Source organism: Tachypleus tridentatus, chromosome 13, assembly GCF_004210375.1.
Source record: "Tachypleus tridentatus isolate NWPU-2018 chromosome 13, ASM421037v1, whole genome shotgun sequence".
Taxonomy (NCBI): domain Eukaryota; kingdom Metazoa; phylum Arthropoda; class Merostomata; order Xiphosura; family Limulidae; genus Tachypleus; species Tachypleus tridentatus.
In genome coordinates, this window is record NC_134837.1 from 236,402,299 (window position 1) to 236,421,010 (window position 18,712).

Here is an 18,712-nt window from a genome sequence, read left to right on the forward strand (position 1 = left end):
GTTTCCAGTTACAACAAAAAAGTAGAGTTATCAGTGTAGCCAACTCTGTGTGATGGAAGCAAAAAGTCCATAAAAAAGGTGTAAATATCCTGTATTTTATTACTTTTTTATTCCCCTTCTCGGACAAAAAAAAGTCTAAAACAATATCCGACTTCAACATCAGACAGTTTCCAGTTACCATACAAAAAATTGCGGTAATCGAGCCACGCAACTATGGGTAAAGTGCTAACAGACACATGCACAGACACTCGTATACAAACACATAATGAATCTTTATAAGACCAACAAGCGTTTCAAAAACTGTTAGTGTTTGTATGTATTCATTGGAATCACTTTTTCTGCAATATAAAAATTTTGAGGTCAGATTTCAGCTAAAAAATTTTATCTTTTTTTTCTCACTTTGTTGTTGTAAGACGCTCAAGTGCGAGCAGGTTTGTTACAATACAGAGACATTTTGACGCATCACACAAGGGAACGATCCACTTACAAGGCACCGTAGTTTCGTCACAGACATGCGCACGTCCATGTACTACGTAAACTAACCAGAATGAATGAGACAACATTTCACCACTCAGTACCGAGAGACGAAGGTAATGTTATCGTTGTGTGAGTTGAAATTGACGAAAAACTTCATTATCCCATTCACAGGATTTCGTTTAAAATGGACTGATAATTTGATTAAGGTAGGCAGTTTGTAGTTTGTTAATAGTATTTTTATGCAGTATTTTGTTTACTACTATTTACCTTCGTCGTCAAAAAGGCACATACATATAATTAAGAAATATTCGATTTTTGCTAAGACGTTAGTTAATATCTTTATACATCAAAGGTGTAACAGGTCTAAATGCTGCTGTAAATATTTATATGTTTTTGTCTAGATTCTTACAAATTTTGTAAACATCATTAAATTTCAGTGTGAAAACGTGTACTCGTAATATTTTTATCACAACCTATTTTATTAGATGTAATTATTGAAGTTATGACTTTCAAACATTTCAAATCGTTTTAGTTGAATAGTGACTTGGAAGGTTTGTTTTCATTTCTAATAAAAGTAATAACTGAAATTACTAAAACGTAAAGTATTCCAAATAAATCACTTTTTAGCATTTATTATAATTTAAAAAAAGATGGACGTATTTTATTATTTATGTTTATCGAAAACATAATGGTATGCAGCTTTAGAAATAGTCATTTTTTCTTCTGTTGGTACTTTGACCATTTGTTGTCCACTGTTTCTTCCTACCAGTAATCTCTATTGATTCCACTTGTATAGAACCACCATGGTTTATTTAACACCAAGTCAAGGTGTTGGGTGTTGAAGTAAACAAAAGGCGTACTAAAATTGGTTGCAATGATACACTAGATATAAGGAACTGGAAGAAAAAAAAATTATTATATGTATTTGTCACTAATTGTTTACTTAATATTAATATCTGAAAACTAAAATGTTCGTAAATATAAGTCATTTTTCTGTTGTGAAGATTCTTTAGAGATAGATTAAGTCTGTAAACACTTTCTTAAACCACTAATTAGTTCAATCATCACTAGTAACTTCTGTGTTGTGAAAGATAGTTTTCTGAAATTTTCATAAATAAATATTTTGAGGAATTTCTATCTTTTCATTTGTGTAAGTACTCATTTTAAACTACGAAGTTCTCAACGAGATTATGATTATCCAAAAATAACTTTATTTAAATGTATGTTTCTGTTGTGACATGTAAGTGAAGTTGCTCAAAAAGAAAAAAAAAACGCTCTTAAGGTTTATTTATTAAAACCCTACTTGATAATTTTGTTATTTGAGGCACAGCTTAATCAACAAGTTGACTGAAGAAGGAATGATTGTGTTGACAACTGTACAGTTACTGAATGAACGTATTTCACTGTTGACTGGTATCAAATAGTTAAGTGATGAGGTAGAAAACAGAAAAAACAAACTTGAAATGTAAACTGGAGTCTACATAATGTCTATTGCTGATATTTTATTATTTAAATGTCTCACTTCTTGAGGGTTATATAGAAATCAAAAGTGATAACGTGTACTTAAATAATATGGTTCAAAGAGGCACATCTCCATTAACCAAAATCATTTTCAATATCGCCAACACCAAGGGTGTCTACATAACGAAGCAACAAGTTTAAAATAATTATAAAATTAAAGACTCCTTGTTATTTAGTTCTATAAAATTAGGTAAATTACTTCATAAGATTCCTTTCTTTCTGTGTAGCTAGCTTGCTTTGATCATACGTTAGTGATGATTTACAAAGCCCCATTCCAGAACACAAACAAACATAATAATAATCAGCTTTAGGCCTAAATGTTCGTGCTCACCTTGTCTTTTTATCAAACAGCATTTGTGATTAGTAACCATTCATTTTCACGCATCATTCTTCTTAAAAACATTTAACAGTGGCTAGTTGCCGAAGGACACATCTCTAACTTCCAATTACTGTAACAATCTAGCTGCCAGTGTTTTGCCGATGGGTTCGGATTTAGCATGTAGCCTATTTAAATGCTTCCAGTTTAGAAAGTTTTACAAATAATTACAGTTAAATCTTTCATCTGATATTTACATTGTAAGATAGCGTGTAATGCTGGTCAAAGAAAATGTATTACTAAACTAGAAATAACAAACATAATTGTTTTTCGTACGAAATTATCTGATTATCTTTTGGAAACGACTAATGTTCATAATGAACTAAAGTTATTACTTTTATAACTCAAAAGATACTAACTAATTTGCTTCTAGTTATATAAATATGATTTACTCCTTTAAAATGTTTACCAAAGTAATCCCAAAACAAGAAGTGTAAAAAAAATCACAATTGTTCACGGGTAAACATATTACTTTGTTCTAGTTGTCAGATGTTTAAAATGACCACAATGATGTTATTCCGTACCAGCTAGCATTAAGCTGAAGTTTTTAACCAGAAATTTAATTACAATGTTTCATTTTCACAGTAGATAGTTCGGAATAGAACTGACAGTTTAATGACTTTTGAGGAATGACTGTCACAAAATTAATTGATAATTTAATAAAGGAATACAATAATGTTGTAATGCAATAATGTTGTAATACAATAATGTTGTTTTCATCTGTTCCTGAAATATTTGTTGGTTGATTGTGAGTAGTAAAGTAACAAAACTAATTCAATATCTCAGTTGTTATCTATTTGTGGGCGTAAACTAACAAATTGAACTCGGATAGATCAATTGTTATTCAGCTGTTTGTTTGCAGAAAACAGAGAATATTAACTCGGGTATCTCAATTATTATTCAACTAGGGAATTTTCCAGTTTTTATATTTTGTTGACAAGACGAATGGTAATTTCAGGTGAACAAAAAAATTGTTCAATGTTATTTTTACTAAGAATTATTCATATTGAAATGTAATGTAATTTTCAAATAAGCACATGAATGTTTTTCTTATGAATAATATATATATATATATATATATGCTTCTTTATAAAACAGTTATTGCACACCTTTACGAGCACATATTTTATGAATAGGAATGACCATCCAAAATAATATCATCATTAATCCAAGCTATATAATACTAACTCGTAGATATTAAAATTTCTGACCAATCTTTCAGCACAGTCTGAAGTGCATCAGTGATTTCTGAACCTAACTTGAGCGACCCTTATTACATGTAGTTTCTATCTGTAATTATTATGGGAAGGAAACCACATACACAAAGAGGAACGAAAAGGGAGTAGACCGTTGACCTTCTTATTGGCATGGAGTTAAGCCTAGACTCAATGCCTCAAGCTATACGGCATGGAGAACGTTTGATGGTAAATTCTAACAATCCAACCTGTTTCTTAGGGAGCTAAACACGAGTCTTTTGCCTCTTCCATGCGCTTCGAACAGCACGGAATTCAGAGAAGCCGCGAGATGGGATATTTTTCTTTTGCAGTACTTAAAAAGCGGAAGTGATGTCTTTCTTTCTATTGAAGTTATCTACCGAAAAGTTGGGGGAGAAGAGCTCGTCACAACTTCTTCCACATGCTAACGCCTCACATGAACGCCCTCTATTTAATTACAGCAAACGAATAACTGGAAAAAGCATAGAAACCTGATATGAACGCGTTCTAGACACTCCAAGACCTACAGAGACTCTCTGTAATCCTGAATTGCTTTAGCCGAATCGTTTATTAGTTCAGTGGAGTGACGTTCCCAGGAAAGACCCCTTCCACGGTCATGTCACTTCTAGCATCCTCTATGTTTTTAAAGGTCATTCTCTGAAAAATATTCTTAGCCTCGAGTTAGAATTCTCATTTACGCTAACACTAAAAAAAAAAAAAGTGTTAAATAATTATGTCATAAAAGATTTGGATAAAAATATCAAAAGTATTAACAACAAATCAGAATAAAAAAGTCAACTAAAATTAATAGCTTTATTTAGCTAATTATTTTTATTGTTACAATAAAAGCAACAGTTTTGCAATAATATTAATTTGAAACTCTACAGTATGAGATGAAACTTTTGAAATTAGATGTATTATTGATATCGTAGATAAAATATACTAAGAATTTTCTCTTGACCTAAAAACACTGCTGCAGTGAAATGTCAACTACAAAGGTCGAAAATAACGATACATCTCTATTTACTCTAAGGAACAAAATACTATTGGTTAAGGCCCGGCATGGCCAGGTGGCTTAAGGCGTGCGACTCGTAATCTGAGGGTCGCGGGTTCGCATCCCCGTCGCACCAAACATGCTCGCCTTTTCAGCCGTGGGGGCGTTATAATGTGACGGTCAATCCCATTATTTGTTGGTAAAAGAGTAGCCGAAGAGTTAGTAGTTGGTGGTAATGACAAGCTGCCTTCCCTCTAGTCTTACACTGCTAAATTATGGACGGCTAGCGTAGATAGCCCTCGAGTAGCTTTGCGCGAAATTCTAAAACAAACAAACATTATTGGTTGATGTTTCAAACCACTGCTCTCCACCTATGTTCATAATCTATAATTTCCAAATTGTGTCGAAGTTTATTCTGTAATTTGAAATTAAGAGGAAAGCCAGGAAGTATATGTTTATATCCCTACGTATAAATTTAATCAACAGTACAAAGAACTGTTGTGAGAAAAGGAAATCCACTGTACACTTTGAACACATCTCCAAAGATAAAGCTCTTGAGTGGATTATTTCTTGGTATGTATCATTTTTTACGATGTTTCAACCATTGAAATAGTGAGTTCATAATATCATCAGCGCACGGAAATTAAACAATATTTTACAGGTAATTTGCAAATGATTTTATGCAATCTAATTATAACGTGAATTCATTTTCTTTTATATGTACATATCACGTTCTATAAGACACGTGACTACAGTGGATATACCTATGCCTTTGGGATGTGTTAATTTTTCATATAGCAGCAATGACTTAAATTTATGTCTCTAGCAGTGTTCTGTCTGATTAACTTTCGAACATATGTGCTGTTTGAAACATACTGCATGTTGCTGAATGGAAATGAGAACGTTAAAATCGTATAGAAACACTGCAACTATTTTTTTATTGGATAAATAAAAGATGTAATGTAACTTAATATAATTACATAATTATATTAGGGTGTGTATTTTGGAAAAAAACGCTTGTTACAATCAAAACTGGATAGTTATGATAGCGGGCACATTTTAGAAATTACTAACTATCTAAACGAAAACTGAAAAATTATAGATTAGTATATATTCGACAGAATTAACCTACTTCATCTTAGAAATACCATATAACATAAATACTGAGATTTGTGAACCTACACAAAGTAACCCTGATATATATATATAAAATTATTTTGTATTTATGACAAAACTACCAACACTGTCTGCTGTCACATCTTATCTCGAACTACTGACCAGAGGTTTGTTTGTTTCGGATTTCGCGCAAAGCTACACGAGGGCTATCTGCACTAGCCGTCCCAAATTTAGCAGTGTAAGACTAAAGGGAAAGCAGCTAGTCATCGCTACCCACTGCCAACTCTTGAGCTACTCTTTTACCAATGAATAGTGGGATTGACCGTAACTTTATAACGTCCCCATAGCTGAAAGGGTAAGCTTGTTTGGTGTGACGGAGATTCGAAGCCGCGACTCTCAGATTATGAGTCGAGTGCCTTAGCCACCTGTCCATGCCGGGCCATCTCACCAGAGGTAAGGAAGACAGTAAGCAGCAACATACTACTAACTATCATCTAGGCTAAGGGATTGACTGCCACTCTTGTAACCACGTACACTCTAAAGTTCGTGAATATTTTTCGAAATAGCACAATTTCAAACCGCGCATCAGCGGCAAATTTAGAGCTCTACTATAGGACCAACCTGTGCCCTTACATGTCCGTATCATTTAACTTTTGTTTGAAAATATGCAGCAATACTTAATTAAGTATCTACTATTAACGTATAATTAAGTTTAAGACATTAAAATAATATATTTACTTGTTACACTAATAACTCGTTTGTGTGTGTCTGTTCTGTTGTTCCGCGTTTTTTGTCTCAAACGTTTTTTTTCACATATAAACAAGTGCGTCTCGTTTGAATATTACTTTTTGTAAAAACTCGTTCACTTGTGTAGTAGAAACTTAGCTTCTTGCAAACAAACGTTTGTGTTTGTTTTGTTTTGTTTTTTTGGGGGGAGGAGGGTGCAATGGGTCGAAAAATAATACAAATTTTATTTTAAGACTTTCAAAATGAATGCAAATTGTACTGATTATATGAAATTCACGGTGTATTGTCATATACGTAAAATATGTAGTGGATTTAGTAACTTATCAGTTGAGTATCCATTATGGTTGGTGCCTTTGATTCAATGATTACGCTGATATGTATCTTTTATCAATAGAAGTGTTAATACCCATACCAGCCGTTCTGAGATACTTTCTATTTCAAGTGGGTTTTCGTCATCAAGGATTACGCAAATAATTCGTTTTAACTCTATCTCCAGTGAAACAAGTTGAACAGTTGAGTGAACAAATTTGTCCTAAACTGAAGAGAAGAATATTAACATTAATTATATCACGATTAATTTAACGCAGTTAAAAGGTCCTTCACTGCAAATTCATGAGAAACATTTAAGTTGATAAGTCATATCATGTTACTCTAAAAATAATTACTTCGATTCAGATCTAAGTTACAATTTCTTTGCTTGAGTTATCATGCACAAATAATAATTAATTAATTAATATAGGAATTGAGGGATGGGGAAGGAAATTAAAAAGAGCAAATATATTTCAAAGTTTTTATATGATTTTTTTTTTTTTTTCTAGAAATAAGGGGGAAAGTTATGTGTCTTGGAAAGGTTACCATGTGACGCTCGCACGTGTTCGTAAGTATACAGTAGTAACGTTCTTTGCGTACGTAACATTCTGTTTGGGGCAAAATTGGTGAAAACGATTATCATATATGTCTTATCTTACCGAATGAGGAACAAAATAGACATTCTTGACCAAAATTACAAACTGCATAAAATAGTTCTTATTAGAAATTCATATAATTGAGTAGTAAACCATGCAATACGTGTATCATTGTGTCATTGCACTTGTTCAGTATGTGGAGGTAGAGAAAACACTAAGAAATGCTTCTACATTTTAAAAACCTTTCTTCCCCTTTGGCTTTTGTCACAACAAACATCCGCAATCACCCAATCCTCCCAGAAATAATTGAAATCAATACCCACACATTCATGTTCGTCGTGTAGCTGTGCGCGAAATTCAAAAAAACAAACCAAACCAATCCTTCCATAAACGAAAGTTTAATTTAATAATATAATTTTGAAATTTAAATATAATATCTTTCTAATCATTTCAGTGAGAATAAACGCGAAGAGTCCTCTACATTTTCACTAAGAATAAGTTTGTTTGTTTGAATTTCGCACAAAGCTACTCGAGGGCTATCTGTGCTAGCCGTCCCTAATTTAGCAATGTAAGACTAGAGGAAAGGCAGCTAGTCATCACTACCCACCGCCAACTCTTGGGCTACTCTTTTACCAACGAATAGTGGGATTGACCGTCACTTATAACGCCCTCACGGCTGAAAGGATGAGCATATTTGGTGCAACCGGGATTCGAACCCGCGACCCTCGGCTTAGGAGTCGAACGCCTTAACACGCTTGGCCATGCCGGGCCCCTAAGAATAAGTGTAAATAGTCTTTATTTCATATTGGAATATCACATCAGTCTCGTATTGAAATTAATACTGGGAGATTCTCTGTAAAAGTGATAAAGCTGGTTTTGTTTATTTTTCTCTCTAAAGAACATCACTATTTATTGCATACTTTTGAAAGTTGTGCACGAAACTCGAAAAATTCGAGAATAGAAGCTTCGGACAATTATATAAGTTTAACTATTCTCAACATATACTCGTATTTTGTGTTGTTCTTCAAGAAAATTATTACACTTACTTTCACATAAAGCTTAAATTAACAACTCTTTAAAAGGAAAGTTGGAACTCTAGTAATACTCCACTTTTAGTGCCTCATCGTCCTACTCTGCCAACAGTTTATGTTGTTCATCGCCCTTGGCGTATGTATTCCATATTATATTTTGTGTTCAATTCATGCTTTAGTGTTCTAAATGTTAAGGTATTCAATACAGAACTCACCTGTCACCACATTACTTACGGTGCTCTGGATAAACTGCTGTTGCAAAACATTACACTTTTACTGCAGGGTGTTTCTAAGTCGTTTTCAACATATATCTTGACGAATCCAACATAAACTAAGCCTGTCAAAGTCACAGTTTTTTTCAGTACATTCTAGGCTATGTAATAACGACCTCAAAAAGCGTGTAAAAATTGATCTAATCGTTTGCGACAGTTAGTATCGATTTGGGAATAAGATATTTATAGAACAAAGATGTCTGGAAATGGACTTATATCGAGAAATACAAAAGAAACGAGACCGTTTACGTGACTAAAGAACTATGAACTCCTGACACAAAGTGCTCAATGAACAAAGTAATAGAAATAATGTTTTTGTCTCTTCTTAAGTTATTCATACTACACATATTTTCCTATTTATTTTCATTTATATCTTAAATAGGAGGAAAAGCAATTGAGATTTAATTTTAGTCCGTCAGGTTTTGATATTTCTAAAGATTAAATACAATACGAATATCGTTTTTTTTATATGGCCCGGCATGGCCAGGTGATTAAGGCGCTCGACTAATAATCTCAAGGTCGCGGGTTCGAATTTCCGTCACACATGCTTGCCCTTTTATTCGTGGGGCATTATAATTTGACGATTGATTCCACTATTTGTTGGTAAAAGAGTAGCCAAACAGTGGCGGTGGGTGGTGATGACTAGCTGCCTTCCTTCTAATCGTACACTACTAAATTAGGGACAGGTAACGCAGATACCCTTTGTGTGGCTCTGCGCGAAATTCAAAAACAAACAAACATTTTTTTTTTTATAAGTGCTGTAGCGCCATCGTTTAGATGTCTGACGAACCACTACATTGTACCTTGTTGATGTCTGGTATAAGCAAGTGATTACGGCACTCAACTCGCAAACTGGGAGCCACAGATTGTACCAAACAAACATACTGGCAATTTGGGCCATATGAGCATTATAATGTGACGATCAATCCCATTATTCGTTGGTAAAGGAGTAATCCAAATGCTGGCGGTGGGTTGACTAGCTATATTCCCTCTAATCTTTCAGTTAGGGACGGCTAGAGAAAGTGGCTCTCGTGTAGTTTTGTAAACCAAACCATAAACAACTCAATTAGATATTAAATCTGTCTAATAAGTTTCCGCTTCTTGAAAAAAAAATCTCAACAACTTATCAACTGAATTAATGTGAATTTATATTTAAAGCATTGCCAAAAATTAGTCACATCTCACTACTGATTCTTGCTTTTTTGTTTATGCTGAAAATATATACACCTGTGTGCAGTGGCTGACGTCCATAGTTTAGAAATTAGGGTGTTATGGCAAGTACGTTCATTGTACATTGAATGTTTTATTATTTATAAATAAAAAACATGTTAATTATGTTTACGATTTATTACATGCAGGTATGATGTTTGTTTTATTCAGTTCATATCAATAAGCATAATCGTTTAATAGCATATTTTAAAAAAAAAATAATCCTCTGACTAAACTAGAACTATTGAAATGAAGTGAGGGACGGCTAAAGTTATCCAAAACACAAAAATTATATATTGATGGTAGTTTAACATAACTTTTTTTTTTTACATACACTTTTCTATCCTGTAAAATTTAAAGCGAAGTGGTAGTTGTTTGGCTTGGAAGTCGAGTTTATAACTTCTCTGTTCTTCACCTTACGGATGTGACATGGAACATGTTTGCTCATGCTATATGATAAATTTCTTCATACTACGACCAGTTGAGAACAGTTTTATTTAATTGGTGGAGTTATTTGTAGTATTATATGTGAGAAGTTGTTAAAGTTCATGGGCTTAGTAATTCTGGTGGTTTAGCTGTTCTGGTGGTTGTAGTAATTTTGCTGGCTTAGCAATCTTGGTCAAATGTGAATTCCAAACTGGTTCAATAAACCTTTTTGTGTCATAAGTTTGGTATGAGTCTCATTAATTCACTCGGTATGCTCTCATGAAACGATCAAAGCAACGAACATTATTGCTGTGATAATCATTGTAAAAGACAAACACGCGTTTTAAAATGTAGACATTGCTATTCACTTATATTTATAATAATAAAACTCTTACTGCTCTATCAATGCTAAATGTTATTTATAGCACACGAAATAAGTAAGTGCTAGAAGGTTACAGCCAATTCAATAAAATTTCGAAATCTTTTGCATATTATAAGAAAAATATTCCCTAACCATAAACTGTACTCTATTTCTCATAACCGTAAGAAATGATCAAAAGCAGAAATTGGATATAATTGTGAATCATTTAACTGTTGTAAAGACTCTATTTAGATGCATCTGTAAAGGCTTATCAAGTACTCCAAGACGTAACACAGACAAACCCTGTAAGTCGTTCATACTGTCGCGTTTTGGCGACAAGAAAGAATTATTATAAAAAATATACAATATTAAGTATAAACGTGGAGTCAGGTAGCTACAAATTATATTAAAACTGTTTACATGTGTATTTATTCTATTAATGTTTTTGAAATAAAGTTATTCAAGTCGTTATTTCTGCTTAGATTGCGCATACACCCATGCATTGGGCACTTATTTTATTGATAGTTGCTGAAATATGTATTGATTAGTATATTATTAGGAACTTTTAATGTACTAAGATTGATATAATTTTTAAAATATTTCTTAAATTATATATTTTTTTATTATTAAGCGAAAAGTAGCACAATATAATATCTGCACTGCGCCTATCACAGGGATTGAACACCGATACTTTTTACCTAATTATATGCATAAGTCACATTTAAAGATAAAAATATTTGTAATAATGTTTATAAAACGTGACTTATATCATTTACCATATTTATATCATTTACAAATCACCTGTAATGGATATGGTTTCTTCGCATAGCATTTTGTTTGTTTTTTTATTTAGACCAGTGAATCATTTTGGGTCAGCTGTAGGTTTACGTACTTACAAGGCTAAAATCCGGGGTTCTGGAACAAAGAAGCAACTTTCACACTCACGTAATGCTTTAAACTAGCACGTGATATTTTAGTAATTAGTGACCAGTCAACAGTGCTCGTACTGGTGTAACGTAATACGTTAACATGTACAAATGTATACGGTTGTTAACTACACTCATGTATGATTAATCTATGAAAATATTTGTTTTCAGCATATGGATTTCTGTTTATTTACGAGTTTAATAACTGTATAAAATGCTAAGAAAATGAGAGCCATACGAACCTTAACTTTGAGCATATCTCTACCTACACTCTGTCTAAAATTGTATCATATTTTTATTAGCAGTACTACATTATTACGTAAACCATCATTAGTTTTAAATTTGTCCATTTAATATGTTTAGTTTATTCTTGTACTAAAATGTTTCTTTAAACCTCTCAGGAGATATAGCTCTAATTTATAAGGAATTCGAGAGTCTATAACCAGTTAAAAAATAAAAACAAAAAACTCTAGATTTATTTCGTAGCGTTTTATTTTATTAGTGCAAAGCTACACAATTATCTTTTCACAGGGTGTCAAACCTTCTATTTTAGAGTCGTAAGTCCAAAAACTTGCTACTGACCTACTGGGGAACAGTTTTATGATAATAATGTACTTAGAAATTATGTCATTCTTACATAATTTATGTATAAAATTATGTCATTTTCGTAAGAAAATGTATTATTTCTAATGCTTGGTTATCGTGTAATTTTGTACTCATGTATATGTTGCTGCTATACTGATCCCCCAGCAACAACAACAAACTGAGGTAATGAAGTGAAGAAACTCCAACTGACCGATGTGATATTCGTGATTACTGTTGCCATGAGAGACGTTAGGCTGCGCACTTCCCATCTTCACAATGAATTTACAGGTTGACATCTGGTTGCATGCTTCACTGATTCAGGGGTGACTGGGAGTCAAGCGAAATGCTCGTTAGTAATGCGTTACTACCAGCAGTATCATGACGTTCGCTGATAACACAAACTAATATGTTTAGATTTAATTGTTAGGTCCCACACTGAAAATAGCTTTCCATTTATTTATTACTATTGTTTATTCGCTTCTTTATCGTCAATATATTCATGGTTATAGCCCAAAATTTGAAAACGTAACGCTTATAAGCCAAATCACTGCATAGCTGAAGCATTACTTCTTCAGAATACGCATTGTATGCAATCACACACGAACTTTCATTTGTCATATGCGATCAAATTTCGATTATTTAAATACTTGTGCTCACTCGTTACGTGCAGTTCTGTTTACTAGTTGCCAATAAATTTAATTATATTAGAAATTTAAAAATATATAGTAGCACGTGATGCACGTTGGACAAAGAAATTCTGTCGAAAAAAAAGAGAAGTATATAGAGGGTTTAAATCAACAAAATAATAGGTCATAACCGTGTGTATCAGTAAGGAACTGTGTTATTCTTCATGTTTGTAAAACTAGTTGTTTTTTTCTTGAGGAAAGTTGGTATCTTAAAACCCTCATTTTGAAATAGAAGTACGCCATTTCTCGTTTATCAAACTTTCAAGATAAGAAGGAAAATCGTGTGTTGTGTAACGTTGACTAGTATTATAAATCTATTGCGCGTATTTCATTATACTTGTTTCAGTATCCATTAAATACTACGTTTTTGTATTGAATTTTACCTTAATCAGTCTGTCAATCATTGTAGTATTAGAGATACATGACGAATTCGATCATTAGAATCGAGGGCGTGAGGAACGAAAATTTGAAAATTTTATTTTTGGCTCAACCACTTGGGGTGTGAATTTCAAAGGTGCCGATGAATGAATATTTCCTGTAAAAGGAGAAGATGGGTAGGCTGGAGAGCATTAGGAAAATTTAAGTTGTTGGTTTTTATTTTGATTTTTGTCAAATTCCAATTAAATAACATGATATTTTCTAACATCTATACATTTTTTTCTTCAGTGAAAGAAGTTAAGTTTAATTTCTTAGTAAAAGAAGATTATTGTCTAAGGAAGTTCTGTATGTTTTCTTAACTTAGAAAATAGTCCTCGTTTTCAGACAAACAGGTTAGTTTGGGAATAGTAACATGAAGACTGAGCTAAATCTCAACGTTCAGTTAGCCTCATGTCCTGTCCTTCATATTGGATCACAGATTACATTATTATATGCAACATGTTTATACGTTAGTACTAGATGTACATGCGCATGGTTTCCAAAAATGTTCTGTTTAGAGAATAGATAAAACAAAATTAATAATAAATATTTTTATTTCTTGCTTTTGAAATTCAAATGTCATGTTGTGCTGTTGCCGTCGGAAAGCATAGTTCTTTTCGTGATAAATAGCATGTGCACGTTTTACTGACTTCATGACAGTACAAACTGCAACGTTTAACGTCCCTTTATATAACATCATTTTAGTGTCTACTGAATCAGTGACATACAGTACTCTATAGTACAGTGATGCGGGTGGTTAAAGCAGGTAACCCTCCACGTGGCCTTTGACCCCCTTTTGATAAACTTATTCAGTGACGAAAGAAGTCCTAATGAATAAAATTAATAAAATTCATACAATGAACATGTAGACAATTCCAGAGGAATTGTGTTTTAAAGTATTAGCACGAAAATTTTAACTACATTTGTTTGTTACTAATTAAGCACAAAGCTTCACAATGGGTTATATTTGCTCTACTCACCACCGGTATCGAAACTCGGTTTCTAGCGTTATAAGTCCCCGGACATATCGCTGCACCAATAAGATAATGTTTCGCTATAGAACTCTATTTAACACACTCAAATTAAAATGCTCACACAGACAAGATTGTATTCATTCGATTTTTGACTGAAATCCACGCACTGAATTTAATTTATAGACTGTTTACAGTATGCATTTAACAAGGCTTGTTGTAAACTAAAACTTAAGTTTGTCCAAATTATAATCATATGACGCCTTCATCGTAAACTGTCATTGTAATCGTTAATCGTTCTATGCAGCCATACTCGTATAGAACTTATGTCACATTATACATAGATATTGAAAAGTAGAATGGTTGTCTTCAAAATAGGCGTAACGTAAGTACTTGAAGAATATTTCACGGATAATTACGATAGATTTACCATGGCATTTCTTCGGCAACAGTACTTTTTACGAATTTGTATTATATTATTCAAATTAATTCAAAACTCAGTACAAAAAATGTATATTATATTGTGAATGCTACAGCATTAACGGATGGAGCTTAAAAAAACGGATGGTGTTCTTGAAAATGCAGTCAAAATGGCCATTGTATTTAAAGAATAAATTTTAATTACCCGGCATTCAACTAAAAGCCTTTGGAATCTCCGTATTCAGTCAGGTAGATAAATGGCTCTAGAGAAATAGGGTATAATTACATCCTGTTAACCTTAACCCTCGCTGCAAATCATGACAGAAGACTTTGATGTTATCCATTATTAATATATTGTAATATGAAATAAGAATAATATACTTTGGTAACCGAATGACACCAACAGCAAGGATGAAGTCAGGGACATTATGCACGTGAACACCAAATACTTGATTTAATCATTTTTTTGTTTGTTAAAGAACAGTTTCGGTAGAAATAGCAAGCTACAAAAACTCATGTATCTAACTATAAAAACAGAAGTCTACCCCATCAAAGTATTTCAATGATTGTCAACTTGTTTAATGAACCAACAAAGCGTGTTATAGTATCAAAACGTATACAAGAATCAACCATTACACATGGAAAAACGAATCGTGGAATTATTTATTGTAACATTGCACGTTTGGGAACTATAATTTGAATGTGAAAATTATTTCTGTTTTAGAAATAAACATACACATGGCCTAATATTTTATTAGTAACAAAAGCAAGTAATTGTTATTAAATGTAAATAATAAACAGTGACATAAGTTTGGGACAATTATACTGTTGTATTTCCGTGTTGTACAAATCCACTCGTAGAATTTCTTGTACAGTGTTATCAAATTATTGCGTTTACGTTTATAGACTGGTGTTCTTTGCTTATCACTGTATATTATTACTTAATATGAAGACATTCTGCATTGTTGATTTTATCATCGCGTTGATATTATATAACAATGCATTTTGCATGAATGCAAATGTACTTGCTTAGAAATTCTATACGTACAGTCAAAATACAAAATACTATCAAGATGACAATTAAAGATTTCATGCAGTATATTATTCATTTTCGTGTAATAAACCAAAGGGCCCAGCATGGCCAGGTGGTTAAGTCGCTCGACTTATAATCTGAGAGTCGCGGGGTCGAATCACCGTCACACCAAACATGCATGCCCCTTCAGGCGTGGGGGCGTTATAATATGACGGTGAACCTCACTATTCGTTGGTAACAGAGTACCCCAAGAGTTGGCGGTGGGTGATGATGACTAGCTGCCTTCCATTTAGCCTTGCAGTGCTAAATTAAGGACAGCTAGTGAAGATAGCCCTCGTGTAGTTTTGCGCGAAATTCAAAAATAAACAAAAAAAATCAAAATTTAAGAAACAGTCAGAGATTGTAACAAATACTACAATATTCAATGTATAATAATTTTAGAGCTTAGCATTGAGAATTACGTTAGCAGTATCAGACATCTTTGTATACAGTAAGTGTAGAAAGAACTACCACCCTCGTGTACAACATAGATTAGCTTTTACATAATCAACCAGGAAGGGTATACAGAAATACCACTCTCGTACACAGTGTATCTTAGATTTTATTATATTGACCAATAGTTTTTCAACAAAAACACACTTACTAAATGATTTTACGTAAATTGTTTTTAACATTTGAACTTTAAAGCAGAGTAAAGCCGCATTGGGATAATGTTGTGTCACCGCAGTAAATCCAACACCTGATTATAGCATTGTAAGTAAATCCAACACCTGATTATAGCATTGTAAGTAAATCCAACACCTGATTATAGCATTGTAAGTCTTTGGACTTATCGTTACTCCATCGGAGGATTATAATTACTGAAACTTAAATTGGCGTTGTTCTTCACAGGTCCTGTTTCGAAAAACGAAGTTCTATGAGATTGCGCAGTAAGACCTTGGTCAACAGTTAACGTACTCAGTTATTTAAAATGTTCATCAGTGTTTCACTGTTTAATTTTATCACCCACTTAGATTGATAATTATTCGGTCAAAAGTAAAAACTTAGACATATATATATATAATGTATATGTACATATTTTAGAAATTTTACATTGTATCACGAACCAAAGAGACAAAAGAAAAAAAAATAATTTCATAACATTTAACACGTTGCGATTGGTATTAGAATAAATACACATGGAGTAAATAATGTGTAAATCCATACTTGGCACGAAATGAAATTGCTTACCCCTAACTTCTTCATTATTTTTCTTTACTGTTTTTAAAGCTGTTGGTGGCAGAGTAACTTAAAATCAAGGTTCTCGTCCCATATCATGTTATAGATAAAATTCAAATGATAACAAACTAGAACTACTCAATCAAAAACGATCTTATCTTAGTGCCCACGGAAATATTTACAGTTTTTTACTGCGGCGTAGTGGTTGTCGTTTTTTTGTGTGGAAGAATTTGGCACATTATTTTACTTGTCAAAAAAAACAACAAGAAAGAACATTTAGTCAGTAAATTTTTTTTTAAAAAAAAGAAAATTCACCATCTTGCGTTTTATAAAAGCATTACTTGTAACATGTGTTACGATCAGGCATACATTTGGGAATTTATTATGACTTGACTCGACGTTAAGTCCTTATAACGCAAAGTTTGAATTCAATTCCGTTTTGCAGTCTTACGCTTAAAATACAGTTATGTATGCATATTGTATAGAATCTCTTAAACTGCCTAACTTATTAAAACTATTTATAGAGATGGTAAGAATCTTAGAGGATTAAATAAAAGTATTGGGTTATTTTCTTTCAATAAATACAGAAGTTTACAAGATTATTTGTGGATCGATGGAATAAAGTATTCTAATTTCTTTGTACTGCATTATGAAGGCCACAGGATGAAAGAACACAATTTTACGATTGGAGAATGATAAACTGATCTCCAGTTGAAACATGTTTTAGTTTTTGCCAGGGTGATTGGCTTATGGAATGAGTTGCCACCAGCACTTTACAAAAATTCAAGAGGAGAATCATTGGTTTCCCGAAAAATAAAGAATAGGTAGGAATCTACTCTCCTCAAGGATTGGTCTTTCAAGGAAAGACTTGAAGAACTGAATGATTCCTTTTGTCTGTATGTTTAAAAAATGTTTCCAATTATGACTCGTTCTGTAGAATGAAGATGTTATCGATAGCTTTTCAATGAAATAATTTTATTTTAAATAACGCTGTTATTGCTTCAAAATAATCTGTATCTGCCCGTGTTTGTTGAGTTGATTTGAATACGATAAGTGTTCGTGCAATAGATAATTGACCTACATAAGACAGGCTTTAACACTGTAACATCACCAGCAAGTTCAGACTAGCACTTTAACTTGAAACAAAATCGATAATTTCGATTTTTTAGAAATAAACGTTTCGTGAAATGTAAACCTAGCAATATTTGGAATATTTAAATGATTAAAAAATACTCCGCTATTTTTTGTTATATATATTGTTTGTTTATTTTGAAGTTAAGCACAAAGTAACTTCAATGGACTATTCCTGCTATGCCGAAAGGGTATCAAAACCTAGATTCTGGCCTTGTAAGTCTGCAGGCATATCACTGTTCCACTGGGGGAGCTTGTCGTATATTTGAAAACTAATTATTTTCTCTACGTAATTCTGAACTTTGGGAGATTTCATAAGGATCCTGGTCACTTTATTTAAAGTTTAGTAAAAATGTATCGTATTTATAATGTTTGAGTTTGTGTTTATAGTAACGAAATATACGTATATCTCTATAGTTCTATGAAATAACTGCTAAAGACGTCCTCTCATCCATCAAGAGAATAATGTATTGAACACTGCCGTGCCATGACGACAACAATAAACGAAGCAGAAGAGGACAACCATCAATGGTATAACGGTAAGTGATGTTTGTTCAGTATTTGTGTAACGGCAGTTTATTAATCTAATGAGATTACGCGGGCGGCTAAGCGATTAGTTAGGGTGTCGGTCACACTCAAGTTCAGAGTTTGATTTCTGCGAAGAACACGACATGGA

General features: G+C 32.9%; 1 protein-coding gene across 3 annotated transcripts in view; it reads left to right on the forward strand.

Annotated features, from left to right (window-relative positions):
- Positions 1 to 566: 566 nt before the first annotated feature.
- Positions 567 to 18,712, forward strand: part of LOC143239893 (protein TANC2-like) — a 97,598-nt gene continuing 79,452 nt past the window's right edge. For 2 of the 3 annotated variants that reach the window (XM_076481512.1, XM_076481514.1), the window contains exons 1-2: positions 567 to 683; positions 18,454 to 18,575. In XM_076481512.1, the coding sequence (XP_076337627.1) occupies positions 18,524 to 18,575 (52 nt within the window). In that variant the 5' untranslated portion in view covers positions 567 to 683; positions 18,454 to 18,523. Of the gene's footprint in view, positions 684 to 7,263; positions 7,323 to 18,453; positions 18,576 to 18,712 lie in introns of all 3 variants that reach the window. The other variant, XM_076481513.1, reaches the window with a different exon arrangement.